Source organism: Lissotriton helveticus, chromosome 3_1, assembly GCF_964261635.1.
Source record: "Lissotriton helveticus chromosome 3_1, aLisHel1.1, whole genome shotgun sequence".
NCBI classification, from domain to species: Eukaryota; Metazoa; Chordata; class Amphibia; order Caudata; family Salamandridae; genus Lissotriton; species Lissotriton helveticus.
In genome coordinates this window covers 1,502,339,722-1,502,360,103 of record NC_136061.1, presented here as the reverse complement: position 1 = coordinate 1,502,360,103, position 20,382 = coordinate 1,502,339,722, and the positions used below count along the sequence as shown (strand labels likewise).

The 20,382-nt window shown below is 47.0% G+C and overlaps 1 protein-coding gene across 3 annotated transcripts in view; it reads left to right on the top strand.

Moving 5' to 3' along the window:
* The window catches only part of ARHGEF12 (Rho guanine nucleotide exchange factor 12), a 926,126-nt gene that overhangs the window by 369,523 nt on the left and 536,221 nt on the right, over positions 1-20,382 (top strand). For all 3 annotated transcript variants that reach the window (XM_078682163.1, XM_078682161.1, XM_078682160.1), the window contains one exon: positions 10,759-10,873. In XM_078682163.1, coding sequence (XP_078538289.1) covers positions 10,759-10,873 — 115 coding nt within the window. The remainder of the gene's footprint in view (positions 1-10,758; positions 10,874-20,382) is intronic.

Sequence of the window (20,382 nt, the reverse complement as noted above, 5' to 3'; positions counted from 1 at the left end):
AGTATCGGCACCGAAACCGAAAGAAGTACCAGCTCCGAAGCCGTCCACTTCGAAACATAAAAGTATGAAGCCATCGTCCGACGCCTCGAAGCCGACGACAGCGGCTCTCACACCGAAAACACCTTCAGTGCCGAAGCCCACAAGGCCCGATTCCGATGTGCCCAAGCCCTCGAACCTGCCTACCAAGCCGAAAACAACACATTCGGCACCAAAAACGACGCCAGAGGACTTTATATCACCTCCCAAGGCTAAACATACAAAACAACCTCGGCTGGAACCGAAAAAATCGGCGCCTAAGAAGGTTGTACATGTGGTGGAACTTTTCTTGCCAGATCCTCGACAAAAGATCATCTACATCGACCCAAAAACAGGTCATGTAGAAGCTACACCTCACAAAAAGAGACCAGCAGATGCACCGCCCACACCTGTAGTTTCTGCCAAGAAAATGGACTGTGCAACATCCCCTATGCACTTTTCCTTTCCTATACCTCCTCCTCCTTCTTCTCCTACTCCTCTTCACATATCACCTCAGATCTCTCCCGCACATTCTCCACTTTTATCATCACATTCACCTCAACATGATGATGATCAATATAGTCTGGGTGGAGGGGATGATATAGATGAGCCTTTCCCATACCCCGTGGATGACGTTATATGGGACTTGCCAAACCCACAAAATGTGCCTGATATTCCTGACCCGCAGTTATCCCCTTCAAAACCTTCCCCTCCAGAGGATAACATTGATTTTGGTCATTTGTTAAACAGAGCTGCTGCTTACCATAAAGTCACTATGCATTCTGATGAGACTGAGGAGGATTTCCTCTTAGATACCTTTGAACAGTCTCAATGGTCTGTTCTTCCCATGATTAAAGGGATCATCAAACATGCTCCAAAGGTATTTAAAGACCCTGTACGCACTAGAATTTTGAACCCCAGAATTGGGAAAAAATATAGGCCTGCACCCACAGACCCAGTCTACGTTAAAGGACACCTACCATTAGATAGGGCAAATTCTGGCGAAGCCCCCCCGCCTGACAAAGAATCCAAAGAATCCAAAGTAATTGATGCGTCGGGTAAAAGAATAGCTGCACAAGCCACTAACATATGGCGTATAGCTAGTACACAAGCCCTCCTCTCTTGTTACGATAGGGCTCATTATGATCAATTAGAAAAACTACTTGAGCACCTACCAGATCAACATAAAGCTCAGGCAACTGACCTCATACAGGAAGGCAAGTTAATTTCAAATGCCTCAATAAAATGTGCACTAGATGCGGCAGACACCGCATCTAGAGCTGTGAATACCAGTGTCATACTTAGGAGACATGCGTGGCTACGCATTTCCGGGTTTAAACAGGAAGTGCAAACTACCATTTTAAACCAACCATTTAATCAGAGCCAATTATTTGGCCCAGAAGTGGACACTATACTCAAAAAGATGAAAAAAGATACGGACACCGCCAAGTCTATGGGGGCTTTACAGTCCACACCAGCTAGAGGTTCCTTTCGTCGCTCCTTCTACAGAGGAGGCTCCAAACAAACTGGAGCAGACACTACAACATCTTTCAAATCTCACACACAAGGATCCTTTAACAAGGGATATTTTAGAGGAGGACACAGAGGCAATAATAACAAAGGAAGAGGTCACGGTAACAACAGCAATCGATCCTCTTCCGCCACAAAACAGTGACTTCCCTCTGCTCCCCCAACAGCATTCCACTCCTGTAGGGGGCACATTAACACAGTTCCTGCCTGTCTGGAACTCCATTACAACAGACAAGTGGGTGAGACAGATTATCCAACATGGCTACTGCCTAGAACTTACAGCAACCCCTCCACACATACCTCCCAGGCAGCATCCATTGTCTACAGACCACCTGACTCTGCTCCAACAAGAAGTTCTGTCACTTTTACAAAAGGATGCCTTTCAACTAGTTCCTTTAGAAGAACAGGGAAAAGGGGTTTACTCGCTGTATTTTCTAATTCCCAAAAAGGATGGGACACTAAGACCAATTCTCGACCTCGGGCCCCTCAACCAGTACATACAATCAGATCATTTTCATATGATCACTCTGCAACAAGTACTCCCACTACTGCAACAAGGCGATTTCCTTTCAACCCTAGACCTAAAGGAAGCCTCCTTTCACATCCCTATACACCCTGCTCACAGGAAGTACCTAAGGTTTGTACTGGAAGGACGACACTATCAGTTCAAAGTCCTTGCATTAGGGGTAACAACAGCACCACGCGTGTTCACAAAGTGCTTAGCAGCAGTAGCAGCACATCTCAGAAGGCAGCAGATACATGTCTTCCCATATCTAGGCGATTGGCTCATAAAAGCCAAGTCATTCAAACAATGTGTCCAACACACACATCAAACAATTCAAACGTTGCACGACTTGGGGTTCACGATCAACTACACCAAGTTGCACCTGCATCCTTCTCATGTACACCAGTATCTAGGGGCTACAATAGACACATCTACAGCTCTAGAGTATCCCAGTCCAGCAAGGATACAGAGCATTCAAGCCTTAGTCACAGTCTTCCAACAACAATCTCTGCAAGCCAGAGTGTTCATGAGACTAATAGGCATGATGGCATCTTGCATCTTCATAGTACCACACGCAAGATTGCAAATGCGCCTGTTACAAGAGTGCCTAGCACAACAGTGGAACCAGGCTCAAGGTCAACTAACAAACCTGGTGTTGGTGGACAGCCGCACGCATCGCGCTCTGCAATGGTGGAACACCAAAATCTTGACAAAGGGGTGGCCGTTCCTCAGACTTGTTCCACAGTTAGTACTCACAACAGACGCATCTCTCACAGGGTGGGGAGCCCATCTCTTACATCATACAACTCAAGGTCAATGGAACAATCAACAAAAACTGTTCCATATCAAACATCTAGAGCTGCTAGCCATATTCTTAGCACTCAAAACTTTTCAAGTACAAGTACAAAATAAAGCGGTCTTAATCCGGACGGACAATATGACAGCCATGTACTATATACAAAAACAGGGGGGGGCACACTCTCTGCAACTGTCCCAGCTTGCACAGAACATTTGGAGATGGGCCATTCCTCAAAATATACATCTGTTGGCAGAACACCTTCCAGGAGTTCACAATCAGATAGCAGATCTGTTAAGTCGGCAGTCACAACAGATTCACGAATGGGAACTACATCCACAAGTCCTTCAGCCATTCTTCCAGAGGTGGGGTCATCCACACATAGATCTGTTTGCCACCCACGAAAATGGAAAATGCCCAACCTTCGCTGCCAGGTTTCCACACCCATTGTCCAAGGGCAGTCCGATATGGATGAACTGGTCAGGCAGATTTACATACACTTTTCCGCCTCTTCCACTGATTCCATTAGTAGTGCGCAAGCTGAGACAACAGTCTCTCAAACTGATCCTGGTAGCTCCCACATGGGCACGCCAACCGCGGTTCACCACACTGCTGGATCTCTCTCTGGTTCCACATCAAAAGTTACAGCTCACACCCTCCCTGTTAACACAGAACCATGGAGAAATCAGACACCCAGACCCACAACAACTGAATTTAGCGATCTGGCTCCTGAAGTCTTAGAGTTTGGTTATCTAAACCTACCACCAGACTGTATGAACATCATTAAAGAGGCTAGGAAACCCACTACCAGAGCGTGTTATACCGCTAAATGGAAAAGATTCGCAATATATTGCACAAATAATCAAATTGATCCCCTGGATTCTTCCATCCAGAATATCATTTGTTACCTTTTACATCTACAAAGGTCTATTTTAGCATATTCTTCCATACGCCTGCACCTTGCAGCAATTGCAGCGTATTTACAAAACAGACAACATCTGTCTCTCTTGAGAGTGCCAGCAATCAAAACATTCAATGAAGGATTAAAAAGAATAATCCCACCCAGGTTGTCACCTTCTCCTGTGTGGAACCTGAACGTTGTCCTTACAAGACTCATGGGACCCCCTTTCGAGCCTCTACATAAATGTGAACTGCAATTCCTAACATGGAAAACAGCTTTCCTTGTTGCTATTACCTCTCTTAGAAGAGTAAGTGAGATACAAGCTTTCACTATACAAGAACCAATTTTTCAGATACATCCTAACAAATTGGTTCTAAGATCTAATCCAAAATTTCTTCCAAAGGTCACCACTCCTTTTCACTTAAATCAATCCGTAGCGTTACCTGTGTTTTTCCAAAACCCAGACTCTGTAGCGGAAAGGGCTTTACACACTCTAGATGTTACAAGAGCTCTTCTATACTATATAGATAGAACTAAATCTTTTAGGAAAACAAAACAACTGTTTGTATCTTTCTCTCCTCCACACAAAGGCAACCCCATCTCTAAAGGTGGGATCGCAAGGTGGATTGTAAAGTGTATACAAATATGCTATTTAAAAGCTAAACGTGCATTAACAGTTCCTCCTAGAGCGCACTCCACTTGGAAGCTAGGAGCCTCTATGGCCTTCTTAGGAAACATACCCCTAGAGGACATATGCAAGTCAGCAACTTGGTCTACACCACACACCTTCACTAAACACTATTGTGTTGATGTGCAAGCCAAGCAGCAAGCTGCAGTAGGCCAGGCTGTCCTTAAAACTCTTTCAAACCACTGCAACGAATACAAGCGACCACCACTAGGGGAGTCACTGCTGAACAATCAATGCTAAGTGTACAATCTGCAGCTCATATGCCTCAAACGGAAAATGCTACTTATCTGTATGTATCTGTTCTTGGCATGTAGAGCTGCAGAGTTGTACATGCCCTCCCGCCTCCCCGGGACTTGTACCTGTTCCAGTTTTCATCTTACTTAGATGCACACGCATGGACATCCTTTTTTCTTTACTTATTCTAACTCCATCATTTCCCATCATGGCGAAAAACAATCTAAGGATTGAGCCGATGCCCATGCTCAGTATTGTCCAAGGGAGGAATCACCTATCTCGTGACTACAAAGACTTCTTCCAAGACGACAACAATCTGCAATCATCCGAGCCCAATACCAGGTGGTGATCTAATGCTAAGTGTACAACTCTGCAGCTCTACATGCCAAGAACAGATGCATTCTGGTAAGTAGCATTTTCCTTTCAACAGACGTTAAACAGTACAGCCATGCCACGCCTACAATTGCAAAATAGAGCATCTGCATGAAGAAGCACACATAAGGGGTAGATGGCACCTGGCATAGCAGATTCAATCTTCGTGGAAAGTGCGGCGCAAGACACCTAATATCAGACTAGAGATCCACACTCCATATGGACCGCCCCTCCCTACCTAGCTATAATATAATCACATGGAATGTACGGGACCTGGGAACCCCCCGCAAGCGCCAGGCAAGTTCTGTCATATTTAGATGGACATAATATCCACTGCGCAATGTTACAAGAAATACACATTGGCTCCTCTGCTCCCACCACCTTTGCTGCTCGCTGGGCGGTACATAGATGCTTTTCCACATACTCTACATATGCACGGGGAACAACAATCTTAATTAAAAGTAGCGTGCTGTACGTCGCTCTGGGATCAATAACAGACCCACAAGGCTGATACTGCATCATGTTGGGGAATATGGCATCCCACTCCATAACTTTTATAAGCTGCTATTGGCCAAATAATGACGACCCCGTATTCTTCAATATTCTATGGGGGAACATTTTGGACATTGGATCCACTCAAGTGATATGGGGGGGGATTTTAATATCACTCCGGACCCACAAATGGATTGGTTGCACCCACAGACACATCATTATATGTGCACCCAACGACAATTGAGGGACATAATCACAGAATACGGACTTATAGATGCTTGGAGAGATTTACACCCGAATGAAAGGGAGGGAACATGTTACTCCACAATACAGTCTTTGTGGTCATGAATAGATGGATGGTTACTAACTAGAGGGCTGAAACCCTGGCTGACCAAAGCGATACACTTACCTCGCACATGCTTCGATCACTCACCTGTATTGATTACACTTACCCCACCTTGTTGGGACTTGTTCATACCAGTCCTGGAGGCTGCTGACGCATGCCATGGTGGACACCGTATTCAGAACCGAACTGGCACAGGAGATAGAAGAGTACTTCTCACGCAACATAAACACAGTATCTCAATACTCCACAGTACGTGAGGCATTTAAAGTCATCGTACATGGGACATGTGTTGCCAAGGGAGGAGGAATACTGAAAGATATATGTACTACGCTCCAGAAATTAGAAACCAATCTGAAACAGCTAGAATCTCATATGCAGTCAGCACCCTCCGCCGACATACAAAAATGAAGCAGAGAGGTGATGTTAGATTACCAAGAGACAGCGGAAAGGGAATGTAAGTTCAGGGGGAAATACCATCGAGCCCACCAATAGGGGGGAGGGAGAAAGGCCAGGGAAAACACTGACAGCTGACCCAAACAACCATATTCTCGAGCACAATACTTTAGGTAGCTGATGATGAAGACCGTACACATAACACTACCCCAGACATATTGGATACGTTCTATAAATTTTATAGCACTTTATACACATCACACAGAACACAGCTGGTAGAGTTCATACCATATTTCGAAGACACAGCACGGGGTTGGTTGGGCGATGCCCAGATGGAATTCCTACTGGCGGACTTTGAGGATGAAGAAATTCACACTGCAATCATGCAGCTGAAGTCTGGACGGGCCCCTGGACTCGACGGGCTCACGGCATAATTTTATAAAACATTCAGTGATCACCTCATCCCGATCCTCTAAAATGTCTATGAAGAAGCCAGAGAAATTGGAGTTCTCCCCCAAACAATGCGTGAGGTACTCATCATATCTCTACTCAAACGCGGGAAATCGAGACAGACGCGATTCATACAGACAACTGTCCCTCATTAATTGTGACGCCAAAATCCTAGCAAAAATAATTGCGAACCGCATAAGCCCCTTCATGAATGCCTTGGTATTGCCAGACCAATCATGGTTTGTGCCTGTGAGAGAAACATCGCACAATCTGCAAAAGTTGTTTGCCCTGTTGCAGGACATCAACACAATTATGCATGATGTGGCGGTCTTTTTAGATGCCCCCAAAGCATCTGATTCCCTGGAGTGGGACTACCTGGCGAGCGTTCTCAGGTGCATGGCATGATTGCCCCCTAACCAGGTGCGAAGATGAAGTCAAATACCTGGGAATCGTAGTGACTAGAGACGGGGAGGAACTAATGAGATCAAAATATGGCAGGGTACTGGAAACACTCAGACATAATCACCAAAATGGTCGCCATGCCTTTGTCATTGGCAGGGAGAGCATCATTGATAAAGGAGCTTGGGGAGGATTACCATTTTTTATCTCTTTATCAACATTCCGTATACGCCCAGTAAACAATTTTTTAAAGAATTAAAACCCAACTTATTTGGCTTATCTGGGGGTAAAAACTCCCATCCCCTGCTTAGACATTCAGGATCTAATTAATTGTGCTTCCTGTGCTGTCGGAGATGTAATCTTGTGTCTGACTTGCTGACCTTCGAAGTTTGCATCTAGGCCTTTTCTGACTTGGACACGTCACCACCACAAAGGGTTTCTGTGCAATTAAGTCCCTCTCCTTGTGTCTTGAAAAATTGTAAAACAGTGTAATGTAACAATATAAGTGTGCATTTTATCATTGTTTTTGTTACCTTTCTTCTTAATCATTCCTCTATAAGTTGCATATTACATTGCTATGTTACTGGTGCTCCCTGATCCTCTTGTATGCTGACATGAGGGTTGATATAAAAGTATGACAATTTTTACGATGCTAATTTTGTCATCCCTGATAATCCTCCCAATTGGGCTCCAGTAGACCACAAGAGCTATTGTCCTCAGTACTGGAATTGTTTTTATTGAATGTGTGAGAAAGTGCCACTTTTGACATGGTTAGTCCCCACTTTTGGCCTGGAAATTGATGTGCTTTTGACAGTAGTGCACAGGGACCCTGCAACCAGATCCCCTGTGCCAGTGCTTCCTCGCTAAAACTATTCCACAATTGACCCTCCGTGTCCCCTGTAAGTCCCTAGTATATGGTACCTATGCATTGGGACTGAAGAGGGTCCCCAGGGGACTCCTCGCCTAGGCCAAGCAGACTGCCATTGCAGCATGCCTGGCCTGGTGCGGACAAAACGACAAACTCAACATGGCACACTGCTTGTGTGTCATGCCAAATGACAATGCCTACGGTATAGTTAAGTCACCCCTCCAGCTGGCCTTACAGCCCTAAGGCAGGGTGCTCTATACCACAGGTGTGGGCATATCTGCATGATCAGATAGGCCCCTACAATATGTAAGTACATTATTAGATATTATCAGTTCCTGGGAAGCCATACAGAGTACCTGGGTTGAGAGGTTGACAACTCACGTCCCCCAGCACCATGATGGGTTTTCTGAACCCAGGAGTGTTTGGTACCAAACTAATCCTTTCAATAAACCCACACTGATGCCAGTGTGGGATTTATTGAAACATGTCCTCAGAGGGCACCTCAGAGGTGCCCCCTGAAAACCTACTGACCCTGGTGTGGTCACAGACTGGCTTTAGGCAGCCTGCCACCACCAGACTTGTTTTGGGACCCCTGGGTCGAGAGCCCCTGCTCTCTGGGACCAGAGACAAAGCATATCCTGGGCGGAGGTGTCTCCCCTTCTTCCATCCTCCCCCAGGATGGGCACAGTGTTCAAGAGGGAAGCTTCAAAGACCTGCCTCCTTTGTAATGCATCCCCCTGCTGCTAGCAGCAGATGGCAGCCCCTGTTTTTCACGCCCACTTTTGGCGGGGAAAACCTTTATGAAAACCTAGGAAGCATAGGAGGTGTGCCCACCGCTGCCAACTGCACCTCTAAGGTGGGGCAGGTGAGGTGAAGCCCATCTTTCAGTCTTGAAGATTGGGAGACCCCTCCAATCAGGGCTAGGACTATGCCCCCTCCCACAGGAGGGTGGCATAATTAAGGTTGTAGCCCCCCCCCAGGTAAGGTGCCCAATGAACCTACCTGTCAATAACTTAAAATGCTCATACATTTAGTATTTAGGTGGCTCCCCCAGACCTGAAAACTCCTGCTGACCTTAAAAGAAGGATTAAGAAGACGTCGTGCAGCGAAGCCTGAAGATGGCTACTGACTTGGCCCCAGCCCTACCGGCCTGTCTCCAGCTCCAAAGACGCTGCAAAAGAAGACAACACCTGTCCTGCAGCCAGTGACTTCCAGAACCCAAGGAAGACTGCCTCATCTTTGATAAAGACTAGAACTCCTGAGGACAGCCGATCTGTCCCCAAGAAATCTACACAAAGAACTCCGTTGCACTCCGAGACCATGAGCCCTGCACACTCTGCACTCTATGCTTCCGGCCCATGTCCAGGTGGCCATCTGATCCAGAATAGATTCCCCACCGATCCTGACCTTAAGTCAGCATTGGCTGACAACTTCTGGACTCCATAATGATGCCTGCAACTCTGGTGAGAAGAACCTGATGTCAAAGGACAGCTCTGCACCCGAAGCCCGTGAGCCTTGGTGAGCTGAACAGACTGTGTTCCCATGACCCTCAACACCTCAACTTACCTCTGCTGTTGCTGTCTTCCTCTGTGCAGCCTCTTGTTTGACACCTGCAGCCTGTTAGTTAAACCAAGATTCCTCTTTGAAAAGTGTTGGGCACCCAACGCTGTTTTTGCACCCTGCACCCAGCCGCCCCTGTGCCGCTGAGGGTGTATGTTTGGTGCTGTCTTGTGACCCCCCCCTGTGCTTGCTCTAACCCCCCTCCAAGGATGGCCCCTGCAACCGAATTACCTACCTATGCATTGGGCCAATCTGTGAATTTGACCTCTGCACCCGGCCACCCATGTGCCGCTGGTGATGCAGACTTTGTGTTTACCTGAACCTTGCCCTCTGCTGATCTAAAACCCCGGAGACTGAAACTGTAAGTTGGGTACTTACATTTTGTTGTTTTCCTCCCAAAGTATAACATTGCACTGTTTTAATATTGTACTGTGTCGACTGTTCTTACCTTCTTGCAAAGATCTTTGTCCTTAAAATAAAACTCAATAACCGCTTACTTTTCAAAAATTGGCGTGGATCTCCTTTTTGAGTCGTGTGTCAGTTAATCTTCAGTGAATGTGCAATAAACGTCTTACACTCCTCTGTGCTTGGCCTAAGGCTGCTCGCCCACACTACCACAAAAGGAGAACTTTGGGTTTACATTGAGCCCTGTACACTTCTGGGGGAATCTCTGAACTCTGTGCAATGTCTAACCACTTAGTTGTATACCATACACAGAGACAGCTTCCTATAGAATGGCTGCTGCCATGAAAGAGCTAGTTCATTAAAATGAATAAATCTACATTGTTTCCGATAGAAATGGTTACTCACTGAATTCAAACGTTTTTGATAAGTACCTTTCTTTTCCCCTGTTTTTGGGATTCCACGGTGTTTGGTTGTTTCAACTCTGCTGTTATGCTGACATCTTGTGTTTGTTTCCGTTTTTGTCATCACACTAAATTTGTATTCTACTACTCTATGCCACAACCTTGGCCCCCATTATTTTCCACAGTGTGTGCTTTTAATTCCATGGTTCTTGCATATCACAGTTTTTCCTTAAGACATGTGAATCCTATCTCTGGTGTCTGTATCCCACAGGGCTTATTGACAGTGGATGTTCGCATCTTCCTCGTGTGTGTGTGTGTGTGTGTGTGCGTGTGTGTGGGTGGGTGTGTGTGTGTGTGTGTGTTTGATGTGTATGTGTAACCCTGTCTGTTCTGTATTTCACAGTTCTGCCGTACAGTATGTGATTCTCACATATATGAAGCACCTGGGGGTAAAGGTGAAAGAGCCACGGAACCTGGAGCAGAAACGTGGTCGAATTGGTTTCCTCCCCAAGATCAAGGTAAAGGCATTTGAGGATCATTCTCATGCCATATCCCTTCCCTTTGATATCACTTCTTTTTCCAAGCCCCTCACCCTTCAATAGTAAGCAGCAATTTTTCCCTACTCTTAATTAACACTTAACTGGCTCAGTAATCGTCGTATTTCTGTAACTTTCTGCTGATACCTTTCTCAAGTGTACTGTAGCATTTCAACAAAACTAAGCCAAATCAAGTAGGTCTACACAGTGGCTGGACAGGTTATTGTTTTGTATCAATCATAACCCGCGTTTTGCGGGTCCTGGGTCCTTTTGTTTCTACCTCTCGGCAGTTGTGCAGTTTGGCGGCCATATTAGGTGAGGGAAGGACGCCGGGCGTGTAGTACACGCTCTAGCGCCCAAGGACGCTCGACCTCCTCTTAAGGAAGTCATGTTGACGCGCAGCGGTTACGCGCAGCGGGAATGCCGGATCACTGCCAGAGTCAAGCCCGTCTGCGCCCGTCTGCGCCCGTCTGCGCCCGTCTGCGCCCGTCTGCGCCCGTCAGCGCCCGTCAGCGCCCGTCAGCGCCCGTCAGCGCCCGTCCGCGCTGAGGACGGGCTGGACGCCGGACCCCCTCGTCATCTTCCACAGGTAACCTGTAGTTATACCTTCTGGGAGTTATTGGCTCTTAAACCATCTTCTCTGCCTTGTCATCATAGATTCTCTCCGGAGGGTATATTACACTCTTCATTTTGCCACACCTGTAAATCGGCTCTTTTGCAACCAGCTACCCGTGAGAGTAGTTCTCAGAAACTGCCGGCGTTACCTGGGGCCATTCCTTCCAGGAAGGGTTTTTTGATTAATGCTAGGTCTCTCGTTAAAAATAACATTGCCTTTCACGAGTTCGTGTCGAACAGACAACCCGACTGGATGTTTGTGACGGAAACGTGGGCTTCTGAGTCGTCAGGCCATGATCTACTTCTGGCCATTCCTGAGGGCTTTAAACTGTTGAGGCAGGCTAGATTTAAACGCAGAGGGGGGGGGCTAGCTATTTTATGTAAAGCCTCTCTGCCCTGTACTATTAAAGCTCTGTCTGAGGCCTCGGATCCTTTTGAGGCATTGTATTTTTCCATTCTATGTGCTCCCTCGTTCTCCTTCACGGGTATTCTTATCTACCGGCCACCTGGCCCGAGAGCCAATTTTAGTGGTGATTTGCTGAGGATTCTTGAACCTTATTTTGGCAAACCCCACCTTACTATATTGGGGGACTTGAATTTCCATTTGGATAATCTGGGGGACACTGACAGCGCTATGCTGGTGGACTCACTCGGAGATTGTGGTTGTACCCAATTGGTTAACAGTCCCACTCATCGGGCGGGTCACATCTTAGATGCTGTGTTCACTAATGACCCGAGACTTTCAGTTGGTCTTCCGGTGCCTTTAGTCTGGTCAGACCACTTGGCAGTACCCCTTGAACTGGCATCTGGCCTGGCAGAGCTGCAGGTTCTGACGGCTGCAACTAGAGACCCAAAAAGGTGTTATAAGAATATTACCAACGAAGCCCATGCTCCATATATAAAGATCAGCGATCACTCTTTGTTGAGAGAAGCTGACGAAGCCGCCCAAGTGCTTGCCCACTCCATCGCCAAAGCTGTCGACGAACTAGCCCCTGCATCTTATCGATACTCAGCATGGCGTAAACCTTCTGCCCCCTGGTTCTCAGAGCCGTTGAGACTTTTGAGACAGAGTTGTAGAAGACAGGAGAGGAGATGGAGGAAGGCATGGGACCCCATAGAAAGAGATGCACATAAGCGCCTGTTGAGAGAATATAAGGCCAGTGTAATCAAGGAAAAACAGGAGTTCTTTTCAAACCTTACTACTTCCTTGACCTCGTCCAGAGAACTTTTTAAAATCGTGGATTCTCTCTGTTCCCTCCAAATGCCTGATCCGGTGGTGGGCTCGCAGGAGCTGTGCAACAATATCTCCGAGTTTTTTCATAAAAAGATCCAGGATATATATGTTGCCCTGGAATTGCAGAGGAAAACCTTGGGGGACTCTTCCTCTCAAACCCTAGCTAATCTAGAATTTTGGTCAAGAGACCCCACCAGGATCTTCTCTCATTTCCCGCCACTCTCCCTTGAGGGGCTTGATCTCCTGTTGGATCGGACAAAGTCGTCCTCACCTCTGGACCCTTGTCCTTTGAAGACTCTCAAAGACTGTAGGCACACGCTTCTGCCGCCTCTTCTTGAAGTAATGAATGGGGCCATGGCCCAAGGTACCTTCCCTTTGGTGTGGAAAAGGGCAATAGTGAAGCCCCTCCTGAAGAAACCCACCTTGGACCCAGAACAGCTTAAGAATTTTAGGCCCATTTCCTTGTTACCCGCCCCCGCAAAAATGCTTGAATCACACCTGAACGTACACCTATCTACCTTTCTGGATTCCTCTGGGTTCTTAGATAGCTCCCAGCATGGATTCAGAAAGGCCCATAGTACTGAATCTGCACTGACTATGGTTGTGAATAACATCCGTATGAAGGTGGATGTGGGCCAAACCACTGTGTTGGTATTACTTGACCTCACAGCAGCGTTTGATACCCTGTCTCCCTCTACGCTAACATCGCGTTTGAGGGAGGCAGGGATTGCGGGCTCGGCCTTGAGCCTTCTGCACTCTTTTCTACATCTGAGAGAGCAGAGAGTCATGCTCGGAGAGTTCCTCTCCCCTGCTAAATCCTTGCAGTATGGGGTGCCACAGGGGTCGGCCTTGAGTCCGACCCTATTCAACATCTATGTGGCTCCCCTTGCCAGGCTAGTAAAATCGCAGGGGATGGAGGTTGTCATACGCCGATGACACTCAAATCATGGTGTCCCTGGCCCATTCTGCTACCACTTCTGCCGTCAACTTTAGGACTTGTATGCAGACAGTCTCGGACTGGATGATACAAAACTCCCTAAAGTTGAACGGCGATAAAACTGAGATCCTGGTCTTTGGCAAGGACCAGGATATCTGGTCTAGTGAGTGGTGGCCTTCATCTTTGGGAACGTGTCCATCTCCCTCCCAATCTTGGCGTTATATTTGACACATCTCTGTCCATGACTCTACAGGTCAATCGAACAGTGGCCACTTGCTGGGGAGTCATCAAGATTCTTAAAAGAATAGTGCACTATCTCTCTCCCCAAGCACGTAAGCAGACAGTGGTTGCATTAGTGGGTTCCAGGTTGGATTACTGCAATGCTCTTTATGCAGACTCCAACAAGGGACTCATTCAGCGCCTTCAGGTTGTTCAGAACGCGGCCGCGCGTTTTGTTCTAGCCCTACCTAATCCATCCTCCGCTACATTGGCCAGAAAGAGCCTACATTGGCTTCCTATACAACAGAGGATCTCTTTTAAGATCTTGTGCTTGGCCTTTAGAGCTCTCGCGGCTGATTCTCCAAGCCCCCTGGGCCCCCTGCTAACCCGCCATGTGCCCAGCAGAACCCTCAGATCATCGGAGATGAATCTGTTGATGGTTCCTCGGGTTAGGAAGGTCCGCTGGGGCAGCAGAGCATTCTCTATCGTTGCCCCAAGGTTGTGGAACTCACTCCCATTGGAGATTAAAGCCCAACCATCCCTGTCCCTTTTTAAAAAAGCGCTCAAAACTTGGTTTTTCATCAAGGCCTACCAGTAATAGAGCATATTTGCTCCAGCTAGTTTTTGGTTAGGCGCCTTGATGCCCTTTGGGCTTAGTAGCGCTATATAAATTTGTTTTCATTTCATTTCATTTCAATTCATTTGTGATGATAGGAGCTAAGCCACATAACTTCTTTTTTGACTTAGTAGTTTATATAATGCTGTAACCCTCCTTACATTCCTTTCCAAGTGGAGGAGCTGTGTTATGGAAATTAGATCAAATGTCAGACACTACTGAAAGCAAATGCTATTTAGAATATATAACAACGTAGATATCAGTAGTGATATAGATCTCGGAACTGTTATTAATAAATAAACAGTATGATACTTATATATATTAAAAGAATAATAACAGTTGAAGTAATGTTATTATAGTTAAGTATTGGAATCAGACATGAGCTAAGCTTAAACCCCCAAACCACTTTGCAAGAAAGTGTCTCCTTTGACATGGTTAACCCCTGCCTGGTTTTGATTTGGTTTCGATTGTAGTGCACAGGGTCCCTGACAACCAGGTCACCTGTGCCAGTGCTTCTTCCCTAAAACGAAACCCACAATTGGCCCTTCAGGCCCCCTGTAAGTCCCTAGCAAATGGTATTCAGGCCATTGGTACTGAAGAGGGTCCCCTAGGGATCCCTCGCCTAGGCCCTGCAGACTGCCACTGCAGCATGCATGACAAAGTCGACATGGCACACTGCCTGTGTGCCATGCCAGCTAGCACCGCCTAGGATATAGATAAGTCCCCCTCTAGCAGGCCTTACCAGCCCTAAGGCAGGATGTACTATATCACAGGTGTGGGCATAACTGCTTGAGCAGATATGCCCCTACAATATTAGGGTCTATTCCTTAATATTGAAGTGCCAGGGAAGCCATAGAGAGTACATGGGCTGGAAACTCGACAACTCTAGATCCCCGACACCATGATGGCTTCACTGAACACAGGATAGTTTGGTACCAAACTACTCCTCTCAATAAACCCACACTAATGCCAGTCTTGGATTTATTGAACCATGTACCCAGAGGGCACCACAGCGGTGCACCCTGAAAACCTACCGACCCTGGTGTGGTCAATGACTGGATTTAAGCAGCCTGCCACACACATGTTTCTGGATCTCTGGGTGAAGAGCCGCTGCTCTTTGGAACCAGAGACAATGCTCTTTGGAACCAGAGACAATGCACAACCTGGGCGGAGCTGTAACCCCTCCTCCCCCAGGATGGGCCCAAATGCTCGAAGGGGAAGCTTGCAAGGCCTGCTGCCTTTGTAATGCGATCCCCCAGCCTCTGCTGCTAGCAGCAGATGGCAGCCCCATTTTTACACTCCCACTTTGCGTGGGAAAACTTAGAAAGACTCGTAGGTGTGCCCACCTTTGCCAACTCCACCCCTCAGGCGGAGGAGGCAAAGTTAAGCACACTTTTCTATCTCCTTCATCTTGATGATGAGGGGACTCCTCCATTCTGGGCTGGATCTTTGCCCTCTCCCACGGGAGGGTGGCATAATTAAGGGTGTAGTCACCCCAGGTAAGGTGCACATTGGCCCTACCTGTAACTCCCCTAAGACACCCACTTAATATATTATTTATGAGGCTCCCTCAGGCCTCGAAGTTTGTTACCTGCGACCTAAGAAGAAAGACAAAGAAGACACTGTGCAGCGGAGCCTTAAGACAAAGGCTGACTTGGCCCCAGCCCTACCTGCCTGTCTCCACCTTCAAAGACCCTGTGAGAAGGCTATGCCTGTCTTGCAGCCGGCGACTTCTAGAAACCCGAGAAGACTGCCTGAACTTTGAAAAAGAACAGAACTCCAGAGGACTGCTGTTCTGTCCCCAAGAATCCAACACATGGGACTCTGGTGCCCTGTGGATATACAAGTCCTGCACACTCTGCACCAGATGCCTCCGGCCCTTGTCCAAGTGGACCACCGATCCAGAACAGGTTCTGAACCTGACCTCAAGTCCATTGTTGCCGTACCCCTCTTGAACTCCAAGAGGACGCCTGAAGCCTGAATGCAGAGGCTCACCCTGACCACGTCCGGCTCCGATAAGAAGAAACCCCTGGGTCTTGGTGAGCTCAATCGATGGTACCTCTATGATCCTCTACATCTCTACTTACCTATGCTGTCACTGGTCACCCTCCTTCAACCTCCCGTGAAACGCCTGCAGCCTGTTTGTGGAAAGCAAAGTCTCCATTCAAAATAATTTGCCGCCCGATGTCGAATTTGCACCCTGCACCTTGTCGCACCTGTGCCACTAGTGTTGTGTGCTTGGTGCTGCTTTGTGGCCGTCCCTGTGCTTGCTCTAACCCCCAAAGCTTGCTCCTTTAAACCAATTTACCTACCTGCAAGCACTGTGGCGCTCAGCACCCCCAGTCTCCATTGATACGCATTGGGCAGTACTCCGATTTTGATTTGACCTTTGCACCCGACCGCCCTTGTGCCCCTGATGGTGCCGTTTTGGCACTCACCTTACCCTTGCCCCTTGCCGACCTTTGGTCCAGAAGACTGGAACTGTTAATTTGTGTACTTACTTGTTTAACTGCATTATTGTTTTCTTCCATAAGATAACATTAAACTGTTCAGAAATTGGAGGCAGTTTTTCAAAGTGAAAAGTATTTTTTATTTAAAAATGTTCTTGCCTTATTGGGAAGATCTTGGTCTTAATATAAAGTAAAAAATAGGCGTATTTTTCTAAAACTGGCGTGGATCTCCTTTTTGAGTCGTGTGTCAGTTATTGGTCATTTGTGTGCAATAAATGTCTTAACTGCTCTGTTAGGCCATAGGCTGCTCACCCACAGTACCACCAATATTGCCCTTTGGGTTTTACATTGTGCCCTGTACACTTCAGGGGAACCCCTGGACTCTGTGCACGCTATAACCACCTAGTGGCATACCATAGTGCCAGCCTCCTACACTTTAAAATATACTAGTTTTATTTTAGTCAACTACATTGAACTTGCCCACCCATACGCTGCCCATCATGCACTGCTTATGACCTTTTGTTTAATGAATTTCTGTTTTTTTGTTGTTAATTTACATTAGTCTTAGAATGTAACTTAACTACACTGTCACTTTTACCTTTGGTTTTGACAGTTAATTATTTTGTTTTTTTTAAATTATATTCTAAATTGGACCAACAGCCAACCCCTCATGCACCAACTCCTGTTGCACGCTGTTGTGTAGTTTCTACAAATCTATATAAGATTTGCGTGTTTATACAACAAAAACCAAGGGATTGGTGTCCAGACTGATTACAGACACTCCCAAAGGATATGTTAGTCTGTAGACCAGTTAGCTCACACTGCCACTATGAGTCCCTCTTACCAAGGAGCGAATACCTTCTGGCAACTATCGAACATGACAAACCTGACCCCTCAGGGATCATGGAAACAGTACAGTAGTTTTCGCTCGGTCACTCGTATACAAATTAAACAGTGGAGACGTTTTCAATAAGCGTTTATTGAACCAGAGTCATTCTAGTATAAAATACGTGTGCTGCAAAAAACATGAGGCAGAAACCAATATATACATTTATAAGCACCAGCAGAGTAAAGAAAAGTTAGAATTCTACCCTAGTACTAAATCAATGAATATATGCAGGCATATAGATACATGACCATAATAATGCATACTCCCACTATGTAAACCCTAAGTAGATGTACCTACGTGTACCTAGCATGCATGTATATGTATAGCCAAGAATCCTCCTAGGATAGAGCCAACCCCATTACCTGATGTGAGAGAATGAAGGACCCCATCTTGGTCTCAAGATGGACACCCCGTGAGGGATGTCAGACCACTGCATACTGGAGTGACTGCTTGCAGGGACCTCAGCGTCTCGTGTCAGCATGGAAGTCTTTCCCTTTTGGTTTGCCCAGCAAAGATGTGGTGCTTATATACCCAAAGGCTACTCTCAGGGTTTCTTCCTAGATGTGTACTATGGGCATCTCGGCCAAGGATGACGATAGTGGTGACCCTTATACACAGTTGTTATGCAGAAGATGGTAAACGTGCTGAGATTCCTCATACAAAATAAATTAGGTTAGATTTCGGAGAAAACCACACAACATTTATTCAGCACCTAACTAGCTAAAAGGTCAGCGCCAGACCCGTTTTTATAACAATGGTAGGATAAATGTAGGTAAAGGGTCGTGCAACTACCTATGCCTATATTGGGGTAAATTGGGGTTCATAACACAGCCAGGCCCTATACCATCTCCCAAGTGTGTGCCTAGCACCCATTTCGTCTCTTTTTTTGTTTTTTGTTACCATGGTACCTCCACACACACTTTCACCCCATGGCACGGCAGCACTATGCAAGCTTCCCCGAGGCAACTTGCACAGTGCCGTGGTACCATGGGGGGAACATTTGTACAGTGACTCTTCCTGGATTACTGCCCAACTTCACAAGAGAGCCACACAGTGTCCTGAGGGATTACCACTGTACCTGCAATCCAGCCCCACCAAAAACATTTATTCACTCCCATGCGTCTTATGACGCCTGAGTGGGATCATAATGTTCATACACAAAGTTAAAGTGATGCATGCCACCTTGACAACCACTCTCCCCTACAAACACCATCTTAATCCCTGCTCTAGGTTGTTTTTTCTCTTATTTGCTTTCCCCCTTCAAAATATGCTCTCTGCTTCTATCTCCCTAATGTTCTTTTCCCCCACCAAACTCCACTTACCTCTGCTCTGTGTTGCTCCCTCCCTCATGCGCATGTTCCCCTGGAAAGCACTCCCCACTCAGAGCTCCATGTTTCTGTCTACCCCGTGTACTTTCCCCCTGTAAACTCCCTGCACTCAGTGGTGCTTGCACCCTCATCTGATTCTCTCCTGAAAACATCCCACATTATCTTGCTCTCTCCCTGGTGTCCTCCAGTAGGAAATTTCCCCTTTTTGTCAATGTCACCCCCACATTTTGCTACTGGTACTGATGTTTTTTGACTGATGTGTACTGGGTCCCTGCTAACTAGGCCCCAGTGCCAGCGCTCTTTTCCAAAAAACAAGGTCAAATGGTCTAATTGTAACACAATTGGCACACACTTCGGCACACCTGTAAGTCCCTAGTAAGTGGTAGTGGGTAAGTAGTCCTTCCTTTGGCTACTACCATTCACTACTCTTTACACCCCTAAATTCAGTATTTTGGTGGCACCTGACAACTGGAACGGAGATTCACCTGACAAAAGAAGGACCAAAAAGAGCAGAAGAAGCAAGAACTGTAGACTACAGGTGGACTTTGGCACCAAACCCTGCCTGCTCCTGTCCCGACAATCGCGACAACCCAACTCATCCTGCAGCTGTTTTTCCTGCAAAAGCCTTGGAGAGAAGACAGCACTCCTCCAAGCCATCAGCATCTCCCTTGAAGTAGAGGTGTGCAGGTGCAGCGTGCAGGTACTGATTGCAACGTCCGGTTCAGCGAGCTGCTGACCACCTGGTCGACTGATGCAGCAGCCACCCAGGCAGAGGCCACCATAATCCCAGAGGTCACATCTGTCTCCCACCAAGACTGGAGATGCAAGGACCCACAGGACTCACCCGGCACCAATACCTGAGTACCATACCCCTTGCAGCAACCAAAGCTTGTTTGATATCCAATCTGGAAGGTGGCACCACAAAGACTGACCAGTCGATGAGGGATATCAGCTTCGCAGAGGCCAGGAGTGCCTTTGACGCACTGGCCCAGCCAACCAAATCCCTCTACTCCCGAGGTCCCTGGCCGGGTCCATGAACACCGACTGTGCCTCACTGCTGCCAGGAACCTCACAAACTGAGGGACTCTTTGGAACTCCCGGACTTGTCCCTAAGTCCCTCTCTGCAGCTTGTTGCTAGGTCCTCCCCATCCCTTTGCCTACATTGTAGCATGCAAGGCTACCAACTCATCCAGCACATCTGCA